The sequence below is a fragment of the Scardinius erythrophthalmus genome (genome assembly GCF_964197995.2).
Source record: "Scardinius erythrophthalmus genome assembly, chromosome: 22".
Classification (NCBI taxonomy): Eukaryota; Metazoa; Chordata; class Actinopteri; order Cypriniformes; family Leuciscidae; genus Scardinius; species Scardinius erythrophthalmus.
The window spans coordinates 27,449,678-27,469,047 of NC_138242.1; the positions used below are offsets into that span (position 1 = coordinate 27,449,678).

At 38.4% G+C, this 19,370-nt stretch overlaps 1 protein-coding gene across 2 annotated transcripts in view; it reads right to left on the minus strand.

The window, feature by feature from the left end:
• The window catches only part of LOC308682931 (RALY RNA binding protein like), a gene marked incomplete at its 5' end in the record, with an annotated part of 63,050 nt that overhangs the window by 16,291 nt on the left and 27,389 nt on the right, over positions 1-19,370 (minus strand). Inside the window, 2 exons of one of the 2 annotated variants that reach the window (XM_081352949.1) lie at positions 1,195-1,270; positions 16,884-17,121. In XM_081352949.1, the coding sequence (XP_081209075.1) occupies positions 1,195-1,270; positions 16,884-16,920 (113 nt within the window). Of the gene's footprint in view, positions 1-1,194; positions 1,271-16,883; positions 17,122-19,370 lie in introns of those variants that run through there. The other variant, XM_081352948.1, reaches the window with a different exon arrangement.

A 19,370-nucleotide genomic window follows, 5' to 3' on the forward strand; every position in this document is an offset into this window, starting at 1 on the left:
GCACATGTGTGTGCATCTTTGCGGTTCCATTCAGCGTTTTTTTTTTTTTTTATGCAATATCCCAAAAATGCACATAAAATAGCTGGATGGAAACATAGCTAATGATTAATTGTGCACGTAACATCAGGACAGAGAACAAGGTCAAACTTAATGCAATTGAGCATTTAAATACATGTCATGCATTTTCCTGTCAACTATAGAAAGTGGAGAAAGGATGATTTTGGGACCATTTCCAAAACACAACCTCATTATATTCCATTATTGGCATCTCCGTTCTTTTGACCATTTCATTCCAAACTAATTAACATTCAAAGCTATTCTTTGTTGGTTTGCTCCTGTCGTACTCTCCTAATTAAGCCTATACCTCTGATTAAATAATGGATGGGTTGCGTTAGTCAATTTGAAATGCAAATCAAGACTTAATGAATTTCAAAAATACAATGAGAGCAAGAAATAATAGAATTAAAAACCCTGAATCAGCTAAAATAAAATAAAATGTAACAAAAGAGAACCAAAAAAGCTACAGTCCATGAAAGGACACTCTTATGGCTCATAAGCAACTGAATTGGCATAAATTCTTAAACTAATTAATGTTTCATGTGCTATGTGCAAATAAAAGAAAAGAAAAAAACATTTCCATTACATTTATGGCTGCAAACAAAAACATTGTTAATTCAGTAATTGTTTCATGGTCCAGTCACTATTTATATAGCATTAGTTAGTATTTACTGTTTGCAATAAAATGCTCTGAATCCCCATAAAAGCTTGCCAATAAAGGAGTAAATGCCTAATACCTTTTCAAGCATTGATTTTTCACTCATTTCCTGCTTGGTTAGTTTTCACTGATGTGTCTGGAGCTTTTCGCTTCCTATAGGAGTTCAACAAGCTAACCGAACCTGTGAGACACAACTGCAACTTCAGCAATTGAATGAATGTGCTGATAAGACGGCGGGTTGTTCTGTTATATAAACCTGATAATATGACAAATGTGCTGACGGCTTCATTCAGCCACACCAATCAGACTTTAATCCGCTCTACCTCAGCTCTCCTAACAAGGGTGCATGCAAGAACGGCGAAGGGATTTCATTTACACTGCAGAATGTTATCATCTGAAGTCAAATTCACACAGTCAGAGTGAGTTTTGTAAATACAAGTAGTCATATGTTGCCCTACTTCAATATAAGAGACACCCACCTGTAGACAGCAGTTAGGGGGCGTTTGGATCCCGCTTTAGGCCTGTAGGGTTTGGGCTCTCCGGCCATATTAATATCTGCAGAAACACAAGAATTCAAAGTCAAACTACTGTAGAAATGAGTTCTCTTTGCATACTTAAGGCCCGTTCACGCCAGGGTTATAATCGTTACCAAAAACTAGAACTATTAAAACATGGTTGCACTTTATTTTACAGTAGGCCAACATACTTAAAAAGTGCTGGTTAATATAAGGTTAATCCACATTTACATTTACATTTATTCATTTAGCTGACGCTTTTATCCAAAGCGACTTACAATTGCTATATATGTCAGAGGTCGCACGCCTCTGGAGCAACTAGGGGTTAAGTGTCTTGCTCAGGGACACATTGGTGTCTCACAGTGGATTCGAACCCGGGTCTCTCACACCAAAGGCATGTGTCTTATCCATTGCGCCACACCACCCCGTATCCACCCCAATCCATGGGTGAAGGTTAGGTTTAGCGGTAGGTATAATAATAATAATAATAATAATAATAATAATAATAATAAGTACATAGTATGTACATGGGGAACAGGACTGTAAAATAAAGTGCTACCAATAACATGTCTGTTAATTAAAACAGAAATAAAAAATAAATATTAGTTGAAAAAATTGAACCAAATGAAAATTAGAAATGTTGCCTTGGTAATAAACTGAAATATGTTGAAGGGTAACACATTTTTTTTTCAGTGTCCTTGTTACGTCACATGTACTTACTACAGTATTACTAACCCTAAACCAAACCCTTATCCTAACCCTAAGTACATGTTGTTAATTATTATTACTCAGAACTTAAATGTATGATTACACTAACAAGGACACCTTAAAATAAAGTGTAACCAGTTGAAGCACTAAAATTATTAACTGGAAACTAAAATGTAAAACTGAAATAAAAATAAATTAAACCTAAAATAGCAATATTTAAAATAAATATATAAAACTAATAAAATGACAAAAAGGCATAACAAAATTTCTAAAAATGTAACTAAAATTAACATGAAAACTAAATGCATAAAATAAAAGCAGATGCAAGATAAACTATAATAAAAAATAAAATAACACTGGTTCACACAAAGGACGATAGCTATAAGGATAAAGATATAGTTTTAAAAACTGTTCTACATGTAAAAGAACAGCAGAGTCCACACCACAACTATAATGATAACGACAAAGAGTAATGACACCGTCGGAATCACTTTCAAAACGATTTTTTCCAGCTGATTAAAATTAAGGTTGTCGGTTCTGTTTTTCAAACCACGACTATAGGCAAATAAATACATGCAGCCTTTAATGACTGAAGCATGGTGGGTAGAACAATGTGGTGCCTGTTTGAGGTTTAGTAAATAATTGGTACCCTGGGATTGTAAAACAAGAAAAAATATCTAAAAAATGTGTGCAATATACCTCTTGAATGAGATTTCTATGAGAAATGCAGTCCATTAGAAATACAATTCACATTTAGCAGGCAAACAAAACTTTCTTAAAAGGGAACATTTTGTGAAAAGGCATTTCATGCAAATAGCTGATAGCGGCAATGGTCCATTCACACCATATTGCTTTACGTAACTCAAAATATTCTGCTTGAAAAGTATGCTTTGGCTTTCTTGTATCTCTAAAATAAATGCAACATGGTTTGGTATTCTGTTAACTAATGCAATGACATTCATAGATACATTTTTAAGTGCGTCCAAGTACTGTGAATGCTCAAATCTGCAGGCTAAAGTGTGACACCAACATATTTCAGTCAATTTTGTGCAATTTGTAATCCACAGAGCTCATCTTTAAAGGAGCTGTAGATAAAAACATACAAAAAAAACTTAATTTCCCTGCTGCAGTAAAAGGAAGAAGGGATGAATAGGAATCACTTGACATTGGTGCATCTATATGTACATTAAAGCATTTCTTATCAAACCATCATCCTTGAACGATAGCACAGAACATCTGTGAGAATTATCTCCACCATCTAACCCTCACTACCCAGCGCTCCTCCATCACAAAAACACACCGGCGCTGCAATACAAGGGGATTCAGGGGGGAAACTCTGCCATAGCAATGCTTTAAGATGAATGCGATATGGTTACATTCACATCTTGTACTGTAGCTCTGAAATCTCACACTGATAGTGGAAGTACTTTCAGCTGTGAAGATTATGCAGGCAGAGTTCTTGTTCCTTAAACATTTTTGATCAAATAAAATAAATAAATACCTACTATAATATGAAAAACAAGCATGTGAATAAATTTCTATTTAAATATTTTTGGTAACACTTTACAATAAGGTTTCACTTGTTAACATGTTATTTGCATTACATACAGTTAACATAACCTAAAAACAAACAATACTTCTGCAGCATTTATTAATCTTAGTAAATGATAATCTCAACATTTACTAATACATTATTAAAATCAAAAGTTGTATCTATTAATATAAGTTATTGTTATTAACAAGTATTAACAAAGGTTAATAAATGCGATAAAAATATATTGCTTCTTGTTAGTTCGTGCATTAACTATTGTTATACCATGGTCTGGGTGAATACTCGATTCTGATTGGCTGCAGAGTGTCCATTAAAAAGTGATAGAGGACACCTAGTAAAGGAGTTCTGGTGAAACTGACTGTTTACCGTTCGAAATTAATAAATAAATGTGTTGGCTACATCAGCTGTGAGTATCCATAGCAACAGGCAGTCAAAGTATCTATACGGACTATAAATATCTCCGGTTGCTAAATAAACCGTCAGGCGTAACCAGGGAAACCAAGTTATTGTTTGTAAAAACTTTCGATTTCGATTGTAAAACTAATTAAAATATAAACTAATGTTTTAAAAATGTGTTATTTGGCAAGTGACCATGGTATAAGCGGGTTAATGCCCTTCGAGGTGTCCACTGTCAGGTATCCATTAATACTGACACCTCGTCGGGCATTAACCCTTACTTAATAAATTAGAAGTTAAAGCTACTATATGTTAGATTTTTGTTATAGAACATCCAAAAATCACTTGCACATTGTGATATATTTCCTGCAGTTGTTTACTTACAATATCCAAAAAGATCCCAAAGATTTTTAATTTCAGAGAAATTCCAATTTTAAATAAAAGGCTCGTCCCTGTCGCCCTGTTATCTATGGAAGCTTGTTTCCGCCACAAAATAAAAAAAATAAAAGATAATTGCGACTTTTTCTCTCACAATTGCGAGTTTACATCTCGCAATTCTGACTTTATTTCTCAGAATTGCGAGATATAAAGTCAGAATTGCGTGAAATAAAGTCAGAATTCTGAGATATAAAGTCAGAATTGCGTGATATAAAGTCAGAATTCTGAGATATAAAGTCAGAATTGCGAGATATAAAGTCGCAATTGCGTCTTATAAAGTCAGAATTCTGACTTCTTTTCTCGCAATTGCGACTTTATATCACGCAATTCTGACTTTATATCTCAGAATTCTGACTTTATATCACGCAATTCTGACTTTATAACACATAATTGCGAGTTTATATCTCGCAATTCTGACATCTTTTCTCAGAATTGTGAGATATAAAGTCCAATTCTAAGGGGGAAAAAAAGACGGACTTTTTTTTTTTTTACCTCAGAATAGTTTATATCTCACAATTCTGACTTTATAACACGCAATTGCGACTTTATATCATGCAATTCTGACTTTATATCTCCCAATTGCGTGATATAAAGTCAGAATGCTGAGATATAAAGTCAGAATTGCGTGATATAAAGTCGCAATTGCGAGAAAAAAAGTCAGAATTCTGACTTTATAACACGCAATTGCGACTTTAAAACACGCAATTCTGACTTTATATCTCGCAATTCTGAGAAATAAAGTCAGAATTGCGAGATGTAAACTCGCAATTGTGAGATAAAAAGTCGCAATTATCTTTTATTTTTTTTAATTTTGTGGCGGAAACAAGCTTCCATAGTTATCGCCCGTCAATGACGTAATATCCGCCTTATCCCTGGTTTCCGCTCGTACTGTCACAGTAACCATGGCGACAGACGTGGACAACTGCGTTACGTCTAGCGGCACGCTCACGCTGTTGTTGTTTCGTTCAAACATTATGAACCACGGCAAGCAGACTTTGGGACAAAAGGAGAACTAAAACGAGGATTATTATCAGCGTGGCGTTTTCGAGATCTCCGAGAGCTCCGCGTCTGTGGCAAACTTCGACTTGACAGATGAGCAAATGTAAAGGTGAGCAAATGTACAGAAATCTAATCAATGTGTGGCGAGCAGGACGAGGCCGAGGGCCGTGGGAGGACGGCGCGAGGCCGGTGGCGTAATTATGATGAGCTACACCTGTGAGACGCACCGGTCTCGCATCTCTCACGGAGGAGCGGAGGCATAAAGGAGGAGCGACGACAGTGAAGAGCGAGAGAGGACAGGCCTGTGTTTTAGTTGATGTTTTGTTTTTGGTTTGTGTTGCCAGCAGTCGTCCGTGAGGGGCTGCTGGCTTTTACTTTCATTTTTGTATTTGTGTATTTATTTATTAAATATGTTTGAATGTCCGCCGGTTCCCGCCTCCTTCTTCCCGTAACATCTGAACCCCGTTACATTGGTGCCGAAACCCGGGAAGGAGGAGGAACGCGCTGTCAAAGAGCCCTTGCCGCTGTTGGGAATCCGCGGTGCCATCGAGCATGGCGGGCAGTTTCCGTCGCCATGGACGCTCGAGGCGGTGCGCTGGAGTGAGTTGCCGGGGGGACGGACGAGCTCGCTGCTGGCCGCCTGGGTGCTGGAGGGGCGGCTGCCGTCCGGTAGGGAGCGGAGGAGTCGTCGCCGTTCGCCGTGGGCCGGAGCCTGCTGCCATCCGCCATGACGGGGAGGAGCAGGGAACGGGGGACTCCTGCCGACTGCCCGAACCTGGAGGAGCCGTCGCCGTCCACCAGGCGGCGGAGGAGTGTCGTGCCGTCCACCGAGGTCTATCCAGCGTCACCGCCAGGCACCGCGGAGAAGATCGCCCAGCGGGTGGCGGGCCGGATGGCAGCGCGTTGTGGGAACCGGATCAAGTTTTTTTTTTTTTTTTCTCTCTCCCCTCTCTCGTCTCTGTCGCTCCTCATGCTTCCGTCTCCTGTACTCTCGCCTCGTCTGTCCATACCCCCAGGTACCGCAGCCGCCGTGATCGGTCCCCCCGGGGAGGGGGGGGGGGGGGGGGAGTAGGCGCAGCCTCGGTGGTACCCCCCGGCCTGCGAGGGGCGATGGGGGTATGTGGCGAGCAGGACGAGGCCGAGGGCCGTGGGAGGACGGCGCGAGGCCGGTGGCGTAATTATGATGAGCTACACCTGTGAGACGCACCGGTCTCGCATCTCTCACGGAGGAGCGGAGGCATAAAGGAGGAGCGACAACAGTGAAGAGCGAGAGAGGACAGGCCTGTGTTTTAGTTGATGTTTTGTTTTTGGTTTGTGTTGCCAGCAGTCGTCCGTGAGGGGCTGCTGGCTTTTACTTTCATTTTTGTATTTGTGTATTTATTTATTAAATATGTTTGAATGTCCGCCGGTTCCCGCCTCCTTCTTCCCGTAACATCTGAACCCCGTTACACAATGTTATATAGCTCAACATGATGAAATGTTAGAATATGATCAGTATGTTATTCTAATGTTGATCTAGCTTACTGCTAGTCTCATACAGATAAACACACACATAGAATAACATTATAATTTTTAACACACTCAAATGCAGTTTAGTGTGATAGTGCAGACCAAGTGAAACAGCGCTGCGTTACCTCACAAGTTTCATTTGTCTAATAAACTGGCCTGTGCGAGTATTATTCAGCACTTGCGGGGGTAAGTTAGATAGTTAGTTTCATCAATGTATTCACTCATCCATAAACATTATTAGATCCTTCGGCATGACGGCAAGTTCCATAATTCTGCTTATGCCGTCAACATATGCCTTTGTTATTGTAAGAGGTTAGCGACCCCTAGTGGCGAAAAGAAATACATATAATAGCTTTAAATGTTACCATATTTGTTCTTATAAAAACATTTCTAATGATAATAATAATAATAATAATAATAATAATAAAAACAGAATGGCAATGTTAAAATAAAAAACACACATACTGCTCAATGTATACCGCTCAGTATGTATACTATCTACAATTTAAATAGAAATGTAGTTTGCTGTTTTAAAGGGTCATTTCACCCGTGGAGACATGAATGTGTATTGAAAGTGGGTCATTTATGTAGAAGAAATGTGAAATTATTTTTGAATTTGGAGCTTTCTAGACTGAGAAAAGCCAGAAAATGTATTTTTGGCTTATGTGGATGAAAGACAACAACTCCCAGAATGCACTTGCTTCGCTGCACTACAAGGCCACTCCCAAGCCACGCCTACCGGTAAGACAGCGCAGTTGAGAACAAAAACATCAAGGCAAGGCTAGGCTACGAGTGAGTCTCTGTGACGAGTTTGCCCAAAATGTCCGGGATTCGGCTTTTGCGTTCTACAGTCGCCATTCATCATGTTTACTGTGGCGAGCAGGACGAGGCTGAGGGGCGCGGGAGAACGGCGCGAAGCCGGTGGCGTGATTACTGACGACCGACACCTGTGAGGCACTGTTCTCGTATCTCGCACGGAGGAGCAGGTATTTTCTTAGCAATGGTAAAACACACATCAACCGATCACGGCACCGGCCTCGCGTCTTTCAACCGATCACGCCACCGGCCTCGCGTCTTTCTCCCGCGGCGCTAGCCTCGTCCTGCTCCCTGTATTACTGTGATTACTGATGAGCGCGCCTGTGAGATGCACCGGTCTCATGGGCTATCTCTCACGGAGGTGCGGGTATTTTCTTAGCAATGTTAAAACGCAAATCAACCGATCACTTGTTTAGCATTCATGTAAACATTACATTCAGATTCACCAATCGGGGTGAATTCAGTTAGATTGAAACAAAAGGTGAGCATGTAAACAATGGATGGCGACCGCAGAAAGCAAAAGCTGAATCCCGGACATTTTTGTCGATCTCGACGGCCGGACATGTCCGGGAAATAGAGTATGGTAACCCCTACTACTCAGCTTTCTTCGTCCATGTTTTGTGCAGGTTTCTGCCATTGAAATCAAACGCACTCGCACTGATCTGTGATAGGTCTGTTAGCGCATTAGGTCCAACCCCCTATGGGCGGGTTTGAAAGGGTGGATCTAGTGCTTGTAGTCTTAACAGAAATCCCCCCCTCTTACACTTCCTCCTACAATGACGCAAAATGACGATTTTTGCGTCATTGTAGGAGGAAGTGTAAAGAGGTAAATACAGATTTCTCTCGTCTCGGGGGAAAATGAAAAAATGTTGCATGACCATTCAATAGTATGACTGGGTTTCTAACAATGCAAAGCTTAATGCAAATGGGTGAAGTGTCCCTTTAAAGATTCCAGACACATTCGAAAACACAATTTTAAAATGACAGCGGCAAAACAAGCAAACAAGGATATATTTGTTTCAATGTTTACAAAGCCTGTTGCGACTGGTGTTATAGGATCAAATCGAGAGGATAAAATATGACAGGAAACATGAAGCCTTTTCAGAAAGCACTGAGTGACTCACACACGGTCTAGCCAAACTCACTCCAGACAGCAGAATAAGCATCATACTTTTAGGAAAAATCAGGTTCCGATTTCCATTTGATAAAGCATCTGTTTGCTTGCTTCAGATGTATGCGTCACCTGTGCAAGGGTATCTGTCCAATAAAGGAAAAAGATGCAGCAGAGTGACATCTATTTTTCATTTTTACGCTGATTGATGGTAGTCACAAAAGGGTCATAGCTGTGGACACGAGGGAAATTTCTCATTTCATCTGCATCCGCTCATTGGAATTTGTAATGGTTGCCTGGAGACAGGCCGAGCCGAGAGGAGCTCTCCGTGGTCCTGAACCCTGGGCTGGCTGAGGGGGGGAGTGGCTCTTTTTCACTGTTTGGATCGAAACATCATGAAAGCTTTCCATTGAGACGGGTACTCACAAAGAGACATCCGCAGCAACTGAAACCAGCCCTATTTTCAAAGGAGATACCAAGGTCTTATTCACAAACATTTTTTATTTAACATAAGCAGTGTTTAGAGTGGTTCCAAAAAGTAAAATAAAAAAATAACGAATAACATGAATGTCACTGCATTCGATAAAATTATCAAACTGATTGGTACTTATTTTAAAGAAAGCACAAGCACACTTTTTTATATAGCACACTTTTTCACAAGCACAAAATTATATACACTGTTCAATATACTGTTCAAAATAAAGACAAAACACATTGGGTTGTCAAACGTTAGTGGAACCTCATGAGTGTAACAATTTTAACCTGACAGGCAACAACCCTCAAGAACGAAAAGCTGCTTTTGATTTGTGGTTCTCTCTGTATATCATGCTCTTTTTTTCCCCTCTCTATGAAGAACAACTTGCATCTTCCACCACCTTGTCCGATCTCTTCTCAGTTTGACCTTAGAGGACCAGTTCACTAAGAGGAAATGATGAGGTCAGTATCTACTCTGTATCTCTGGTTTATTAAAGTGCCCCATTATGCTTTTCCGGATGTTACCTTTCCATATATTACCATATTCGGATATTACCATAAAACCGACACTATAGTAAATGTTCTTTATCACTGTGAATCAGATGTTTCCAACACACACTGTAAGTGGTAGACTAATCACAACAGACTGGGCCATCTGACCAATCAGAGCAGAGTAAACCAATCACAACAGACTGGGCCATTTGACCAATCAGAACAGAGTAGACTCTCAGAAAGGAGGGGCTTAGAGAGACTGAATTATCAAACCATTTTAGACACTGTGAGAATAGACATCAGATGCACCTAAAGCTATAGAAGACCTCCAAAACAAAATTAGGAACCTTTAAAACAGCACTTTAACAGGTTTGTTCTGGTATGGTCGTGGACATCAGGGAAACTGAAAATGATGCAACTAACCACATATGTATATATATATACCCATAAAACAGAAAAGAGTCGTTTTAAATTGTAATAATATTTCACAATATCACAGTTGGATAGCAATATAAATAGGCTTTTAAAATTAGGAGAAACACCTTCAGTTATGCATCTAATCAAACTCCATTGTATTTTGTTCACTAGGCTAATACTACTGCAATTTTTGTCCCAGTGTGTGTTCAGTAAATCACACTTCAACACATAATAATGTATTTACAAAATGGTAATTTTCCTATTCAGCCAATGTCATGCAATTCTGGATACTGGGGGGGACTTTGCAGTTCACTATAATATGCAATTCATGGTCACCCCTTGACGTCCATTGTAAAACAATTCAAGAACCACTGTATTAAGATGCAAGCATTTCTGAGATCAAAATACTTGAAGTCCCCCTTGGTGAAAATCAAGCTGTTTATATGTCTATGTGGTGTTTTTAATATGGTTTAATACAAACCATGTGTATCAAATACATTCAAGCTATTATAAGGCATGAATAATTTTATTTTCAAGGAAAAACCTTTAAATATGTAATTTTGGTGATCAAAGATGAGTTTTAAGGGATAAAATGTTTGACTACTGGGGAACTTTAAATGGTTTCTCAGAAAAGGAGAGAGAAGGGGTGACTGGTGAAACTGAAATATGTGCAGAATGAATGGGAAGTGAATGGAATCAAACTTAATTTAAAGCGACGCTTGTGCACTTTTATTCTGTTCTCAACTGGGAATGTAGTGGAGGAAATACACAACTGACAAAAAAACATGAAGATATGACTGTGCATTATACCACTTACAATGCAATGTAACAATAATAAAATAAAATTCTAATCTTTATTTTATTTAATTCTATCTATCTATCTATCTATCTATCTATCTATCTATCTATCTATCTATCTATCTATCTATCTATCCATCTATCTATCCATCTATCCATCCATCTATCCATCCATCTATCCATCCATCCATCCATCCATCCATCTATCCATCCATCCATACACACCCCAGCTGGGTGCTGATTTATCCTGAGTTGCCATCTGTTTTGCTGCTTGCTAAAGAGAAGAGCAAGCAGACTGCTACTTACAGCCAAACCTTCATTTTCTTCCACTTAGCACACTGTCACATCTGAAAGTCACAGTGAAAGTAAGATATACACACACACTCTTTCTCTCTCTCTACCAGCCATAGACTCTGCAACATCTCCATAGGATATCTGTTTAAATCCTGATATTCAGCAGGAGGTATACCTATAATTAAGTTGATGCATTTGATACGTGTAGTGTATGTTCATCTTTCTCACTGTTCTCTCAAGAAAACACAGCATCTAATCTCATCTACTTTTAAGGAGCCATTTACAAATTGACAACCCCTGATTAAAAGGGCAGCATGCTGCGAACATCTTGTTTTGTCTTCTATGGATGAAAGCAAGTCGAATGGTTTTGCAACAACATGAAAGTAAGTGAAAATTATGATATTATTCATTTTTGGATGAACTTTTCCTTTAACAGAAAATGTAGCGACCACGAAAGGGTCTACATGTAGAGATTTTCGGCAGAGTTGAATGTGGTTTACTTATGCATTCATTTAAAATTCCTTTACTGACCTAATTAGATGTTCCACGTCTGGCAACACTCATCTGCGCAGACCTCTCAAACAAGGACAGCTTTATTTCTTGAAGTTGAAGTTACATCTATAGAGTATGACCAAGTCATCCAGCCCTAAATCTGAAGAGACCTCTGTAACATAACTCTGCTGCAGACAATATGAAGCCAAAACATCAAGCACAAGCACAAACTTTAAATGAGTAAATAATGAAGCACTGCAGGCGCCTGAGGGTTTGTGGTGTTAACGGGCTTATAGCCGGTGATCAGACGCATATGGCGAGATGTGAGCAGCTACAGCAAACACAAACATCTCCCGTGCGGATTCTCTCTGATAATCCAGCCGTATGAAACGATCATGCCTTTTGATGATAATCGGGCTGAGGAATTTTCCTTTGCACTAAATCAGTTACAGCAAAATATCCTAACGAAATCCTGTTTCCATGCTTTGAACCCCAGATCAGCGAGAGATTTTAGAACGAAACCACAGTATTCATCGTCCAGCTAGGATTTAAAGAGTTTGAAGTTAGGATCGTGATCTGTTAACATGAAGTAAAACAAAGGAGGAAAAAAAAAAGAAAATAATGAAAAAATGTTCATTATATCACTATAAAATTATCATATCTAGAGACAATACATGTACTTTTACGTAAAAAAATGAGTAACACTATTTTACAGTGTCATTGTTACATGTACTTACTATAAATTATGCATAATTACATGCAACTAACCCTAAACCAAACCTTATAAGTACAGAAATACAAGGTATTGCCACAATTGCCCATTTCTGTCAACCACAGCTGCCAATTTTTACTCTAAATTAAACAGAATTTTATGGAAGTGCACACCATTTTATATTGGAGGAATTTAGTTCATAAACTAGAGTATTTGAACCAGAAAACCGATCAAGTGCCCTTGCATTGGGCCTGTTACTCGAATTAGCCTGCATTCTGCTTGACTGGGATTTCCACAAAATTAAGAACGGGAAGCACATAGTGACAGAAAGCACGTGTTTTAGTCTTGGGGAAGCTCAATCTTTTTCCATTTACAACCCAAGGACACTTTATTTTTTTGACTGGATGTCTCATACAGCTTTTCCACTCATTCAGTGTCTTCTCCTGTCACTGCTGAAATAATCCATCTATAGCACTAGTAAGAAATCTGCCATACACACCTATAGCTGGAATTGAATTGCACCAACAGGTACAACAGCTGGGCTGTGTGAATTTACATGATCAGAGCAGGAAGCAATGAATTACACAATAAAGTGATGTTGACAGATCTAATATATATGACTAATATATTTATGATGCAGCTGCGCACTTAGATGAAATAAATCAATTAACTGACAAGAACATCTCAATAAGAGGAGTTTAGTTAGGATTAAACAAACTATACTCTAGTATGAATATTAATAAAGCTTGTGCAAACACAAAAACATGAGCGTTATATTACCATTTTCTCAAAATGGAAATGCCATTTTGTTTGAGGCAAGAGGACATGCGTCTATAAGGAACTCTCGTGAAATGTAAAAAGCTGTTGGGAGCAAATCCACACTCATCAGCGTCACAGTCACAACCCCATTCCTCACAGCCCAGTGGGTCGGGGATGACCAGGTCAAATCCATCCGTCAGATGTGCAATGAGACTCTGAGATCTATAAACCTGCACTGACAGGGTTATCACACGGCACACAACAGGCCCAGTGAGAACAGCTATTATGAACTGGGAGATTTCATAAAATTTTTTTTTTTTTTATGGTGCAATTAAATATCTTTATTAGTAGTAACTGAGCAGTAAAAACAACTCTGGTATTCTATTTAGATCATTTTTATAAGCCGTCGCCTCCTAATCCACATCTGAATGTCAGGAGGGATACAAAGTAGTGTGGGGCTAATCATAAATTTAGAAATGTCTACTTTTAGAACGTGCTAGTTTTAGGAGTCAAAGATACAGATATAGCTGCTGTTTAATATGAGAATTTGCATAGATGATGCACAGATACGCTCACACAGCAGTCGAATATGGTTGTCACTCTGTTTTAGGATGCCATATGGTCACAGTTTAGGTATTAAGGAGAGACAACCACATTTAATAAACAAAATGACTACCTTAAAAAATGCTGCACTATAAATAATAAAAATATAAATTATGCACTATAAAATTTGAGATATCACCACAAGATAAAGATAAGCTCATTAAGGCAGCATGCATAAAAATGACTGTCTAACCATCTAAACTAACAGTAATTAGCAGACTATCCACATAGCACACATTATGTGCACAAAGCCACTGTTTAACATGCATCTCAAGAGGTTTAGTTACTGATATAATAGACTATCTGCATAGATCGATCACGACGATGATGACGGTGATTATGAGGAGGAGGAGGAGGACAATGAATGGTCATGAAAGGAATTATTAAGGGATTTTTTATGACACTTTAAATTGCTCAATTGATCCTGGCTCAATGTAACATTAGAGGAGAACAATGACAGTCCATTTACTCAAGATGAATCTTTTCAGCTCCTGAATAGCCCAAAATACCAAAACATCCATCATGCTTCAATTATATACACAATACAGTTGACAAGGGTTTCAATAGGTAACACAATCACACATGCGATCACTTAAAACACATGGTGCGTTCCGATTGACAGACTCCCTAGTACGCAGTGTTCATTGTTCCCTACTCCTAAACATGTTTATTAGACTTTATTGTATATTTAATTGACTATTGCAGCTATTAAATGACTATTAACAAATTTCAAGCTGTACTGTAATTGTCATTCATTATGAAAATGATGGATCATTATGGTTCTTCATTAATGGTCTTAATAATTGTAGCGGTCTCATCTTGTGTATTTTCTTTCCCACACGAGCTGCATAGTAAACATTCCTGAGGTAAATTAAGTCAAATAAATGAAGATAGTCTGTCTTGTTGGCAGAGGCTATTTACACTAACTCCGCCCACTAAAGTCTGGTTGGGCCAGACAACATTACAGAAGACGCTATGTTGTCAACAGAAGCAATGGTGTTGGGGTAAGGCGAGTGGCAGAAAGCTTTGACGCGTGTACAAATTCGCCTTTTGCTCAACTTCCTTTTCTCATCACATATAACATCTAGTAATGGGTCATTCATGAACGATTCGTTAGGCCTGTCGCGATAGTCGATAAGTCGATTAATCGCACGATAAAAAAAATGAGCTTGATAATTTTTCCGGCCGCGATAATTCCATTTGCATGCTTGTTTGTTTTCCTCGTCTCTCTCTCTCTACCAAAGAGACTGGATGACCACTCTCGGTCGGTTCTTTAGCGTATAGGAGGAGTGAACCCTCTTGTTGTCAGTTGCGTGGTCTTTGTGTGGGGAGGCGGCGCCGCGGCGCTTGTCAGTCACATGGTCTTTGTATGGGAAAGCGCCGGCGGGACTGTTTGAGGAGACTGCCGGGAGAGAGAGAAGACGCTAGTTGTGAGTTGCGACAGCGAGCCCGATCACATGAAAATGCGTATCTATACCACGAATGTTATTTCTCGTGCCATTTATACGCCAAAAATAGTTTTTGCGTGCATGTGATACGCTCTTTATAGCGTGTAATACGCACGCACTCCTCACCCCTAATCCTAACCAAGTATTTTCAGTGCGTAGCATGCAATAAAGTGCGTGGGAACTGTCTTCCCGACAGTACACAATCACTTGACAAAGTAACAGGAGGACAAAGTAACAGGAGTAACAGTGCAAAATTGTGCGATATGGCTTGTTGAGGCTTTTTTTTATTTGTTTACAAAGGTCCTAACTGTCAGTTTTGCCTGTTATGGAATGTATCACTATAGACTATAATGTCTAAAGCCTAATGTTTAATATTTTTTGAAGTGCAATTTTGTTTCATTTTATTTATTAACAGACATTTATTTTGTTAACAGACACTAAGAGTCCATTGCTTTCATTGTTTTTGGTTGTTTTGTTCATTTTTTTGGATATTTAAAATGTTTTCCGTTTTCAATGTTTAATATTCTTTAGAAATAAAAGTTTATAGATCGTTGAAAAGGTGTACCTGCATTATTATGCCATTATAATTATATTAAATGAAAATGGTCTCAGAACGACAATATTATCGTTTATCGCGATAATTTCTTGGACAATTGAACGAAAGACTCGGAAGGTAAAGTAATTGTTTATGTTTCCTGTGAATTATTTTTGATTGCATTATAATGATTTCTTGATTCAGAATATCAAGATTGCGTAAGTGGATGTGTTTGGGGAATTTGGCTGCTAAAAGTATAACATTTAAAGCCACTTAAATGAACGAAATGACTCGAAAAAAGATTTGTTCAATTTGATGAACGAGGTCAGTAAAATGATCCGAACTTCCCATCACTAATAACATCAGAAAGGCATTTATTTTCAATAAAAAGTGCCCTTCGAACTGAACATGTTCGCTCCCTTCAGGTTGGAATCTCACCCAAAAAAATAACATTCTGTCATCATTTACCCACCCTCAATTTGTTCCAAACCTGTATGAATTTCTTTCTTCTGCTGAACACAAACTAAAATATTTTAAAGAATGTTGGTAATCAAACAGTCCATGGCACCCACTGACTTTCACAGTAGGAAAACTAATACTATTGAAGTCAATGGCTACCATCAACTATCTGCTAACCAACATTCTTCAAAATATATTCTTTTGTGTTCACCAAAAGAAAGAAACTCATACAGGTATGGAACAACATTAGGGTAAGTAAACGATGACAACGATGATTTTTGGGTGACCTGTCCCTTTAAGATGGCGGAGTAGAAGAAGAAGTCCACTTACGGTCGACTGGAACGCACCTACGGATTCAACTGAATCTAACATCAGCATTATGAGGATGTTTCTTATCTTTCAGATGTGACATGCCCCTGTAGACATGTGTATCTCTACTCCTCATGCACAGCACTGAGAATTTACCAACATGCAACTGAACTGAACAGGTGAGAATGACGTGGAAGAAATACAAATATACATGCCGTTGTTTACCAATATTAAGCTTTCCATGACTAGTTGCGAGTTTATGCTAATAAAGAGACATGCACTGAATGCAAAACAACACATTCTCAAAGTTACACTGATGGTCGTAAACTCACACCGGTGATTTCGACGTTTCCCTTTAAACATGGTCATTCTGAACGGCTCCAGTTTGACGGCTTGAAAATCCTGCTCGCGCTCGGGAAGATTAGACCGAAGCTCAGCTGCGAATTTGGACAAACAGAAACAGAGCTGCTTTTTCTAAAGGTAAGAAAACGAGACCAACGAACCAACAGACGGTACCATTACTGTGGTTTCGAAAGGGGTGCTTATATCTAGATAAGAGGAGGCTCCAACAACGGTGACGGCTTGTTTAATGATATTCATGATACAGTCATTTAGGATTGGACGCAAGCACGCGCCGTCAGCACTAGCGATTAATATTCAAGATCCAGTCTTCCTCATTGGAAGGTTACCAAGGAACGTCAGCACGTTGTCATTAATATTCATGAACCTTCGTTATGGTAGGATTTGTAATTTCAACGAACTCGCATGTTTTCGCACTAATTAATAAAAATATATATATATTTTTAATTAGTTTTCTGCTATTTAGCAGTAATGCCGATTAGTAATAATTGCATGCACCTATTTAAGTAATAGACCAAAAAGTAATAATAGTCCTACATGATGACACATATTATTATAAGCCATTAAAGTAGGCCTACAGTTTATGCAAAACAATAATAATAATTTAAAAAATAGACTAAATTATTATCTATGTCTCTTTACATTTTTCCTCATTTATAAACGTGTTAGATCTCCCAGAACCTCTCAGTTCTGGGATTTTTAACGGATTCTCTATATTCTACATCGAACTTCTTTCATAATAACTTAAACAAAACATTTTTTCAATTAATTTAATATTTATGTGTACAGTTTGTATTTTTTAAAACATTTATTTCAACAACAACAAAAATAGTGTCTACAATAGCCTATCAATACTGCAGTCTTCATTACACATAAGAGCCTTTTCTCCAAAAACTAAAAAGTGTGATACAATATTCAAATCCATGCCAGAATGCCTGAGTTTCTCAGAAATAAAGGAAAGAAAAGCTGCCAGTATCCAATTTCATCACAAACTGGCATCACTCTCTCCTCACATTCAGGATTATTTATATGATCCAAACATTTGCATAGAGTTATATAAAACCCTCAGGTTAGGGATGCAATCACGCCTGCTTTTCCTTAAAACCCCCCCCCCACAATTTTCATCTCTGTGAACCACGATCTTGATTGTGATCATATTATTTTCTGCTGCAAGGGATTGTGTTGTTAAGGAGACAGAGAAAGAAAATGTACAGTCCTACACTTCTTATAATGTGTGATTTATTCAGTTAGCTGTCAGTGAGTGCATGGCTATCAGTGTGTGTGGGTTGTTTCTGACCAAAATAGCATCGAAAATGTACTTTTCACGATCCGACTGAGAAAGATACCAGAACAATGCTGGCAATATGTGCATATCCTGACCTACTTTAAACATGACCAATTACTGCGCTTTTAATAAGGCAGGAGCAATTAATGGTTTTCTATAATATCATCAACATGTCCAACTGATCTCATTTGAAAGTGCATTTTTATATGAACATTGATCTTTTGACAGAAGTGAAAACAGCTCTGACTTGAAGTAACTGAAAATAAGAGAGAAAGAGGGGTACAAATTAATGAACATCTGGATATTTGTATATATTTTGAGAAATATCTTGTGGAAAATAAGCGTTTTTTGAACGCACACACACACACACACACACACACACACACACACACACACACACACACACACACACACACACACACATATATATATCAATGCATGAGTCTACATTACAATTTAGAGTGATCAAGATAATCATGACAAGCAAATCATGCAATTAGCTAACATATAATATATGTATATATATATACACACATGATGTTAGCTACTGCATGATTTGCTTTATCTTAGAACTGTACATTTCTGATATATGGACACATATATTATCTTGGAGTTGGACACAGTCACCTCTGATAACAGATCACTCTAAATTGCAATGTAGACTCATGCATTTTCTGTAAAACTGCTTATATCAAACATCTGTATAGCATGTACATGTAGACAGTTGCAGGAAATTTGGAAACACAACATTGCCATCTTCTGGATAATGCAATGCAGCGCCTTTAATAAATCACAAAGAACATGTTGCAGAATATCATGTTGATGTGATTTGAGGTGTTGAGGTGTAAAGATATATGAAATCTCAAGTTGATATATTCTTTAATGATCTTTAATTAGGAACAGTTCAACCCCAAAAAATTCTTATAGTTTAGTCATGTAGTGTAGTAGTCATCTCAAACCGGAATGACTTTCTGTCCTCTGTTCAGTGGCGGATTTAGCAAATTGGGGGCCCAAGGCGAAGGTATATATGGGGCCCCCCATTCGATCTTTAAAATAGAACGAAAAAAATATTGTACCGACTGAATGGTAGGTAAAGAATAGGCAGGTAAGGCTAATCTACGGGGAAGTAAAGGTTGGAGAGGTGAAAAAAAACCTTCCCCTTTAAACCCTGCAT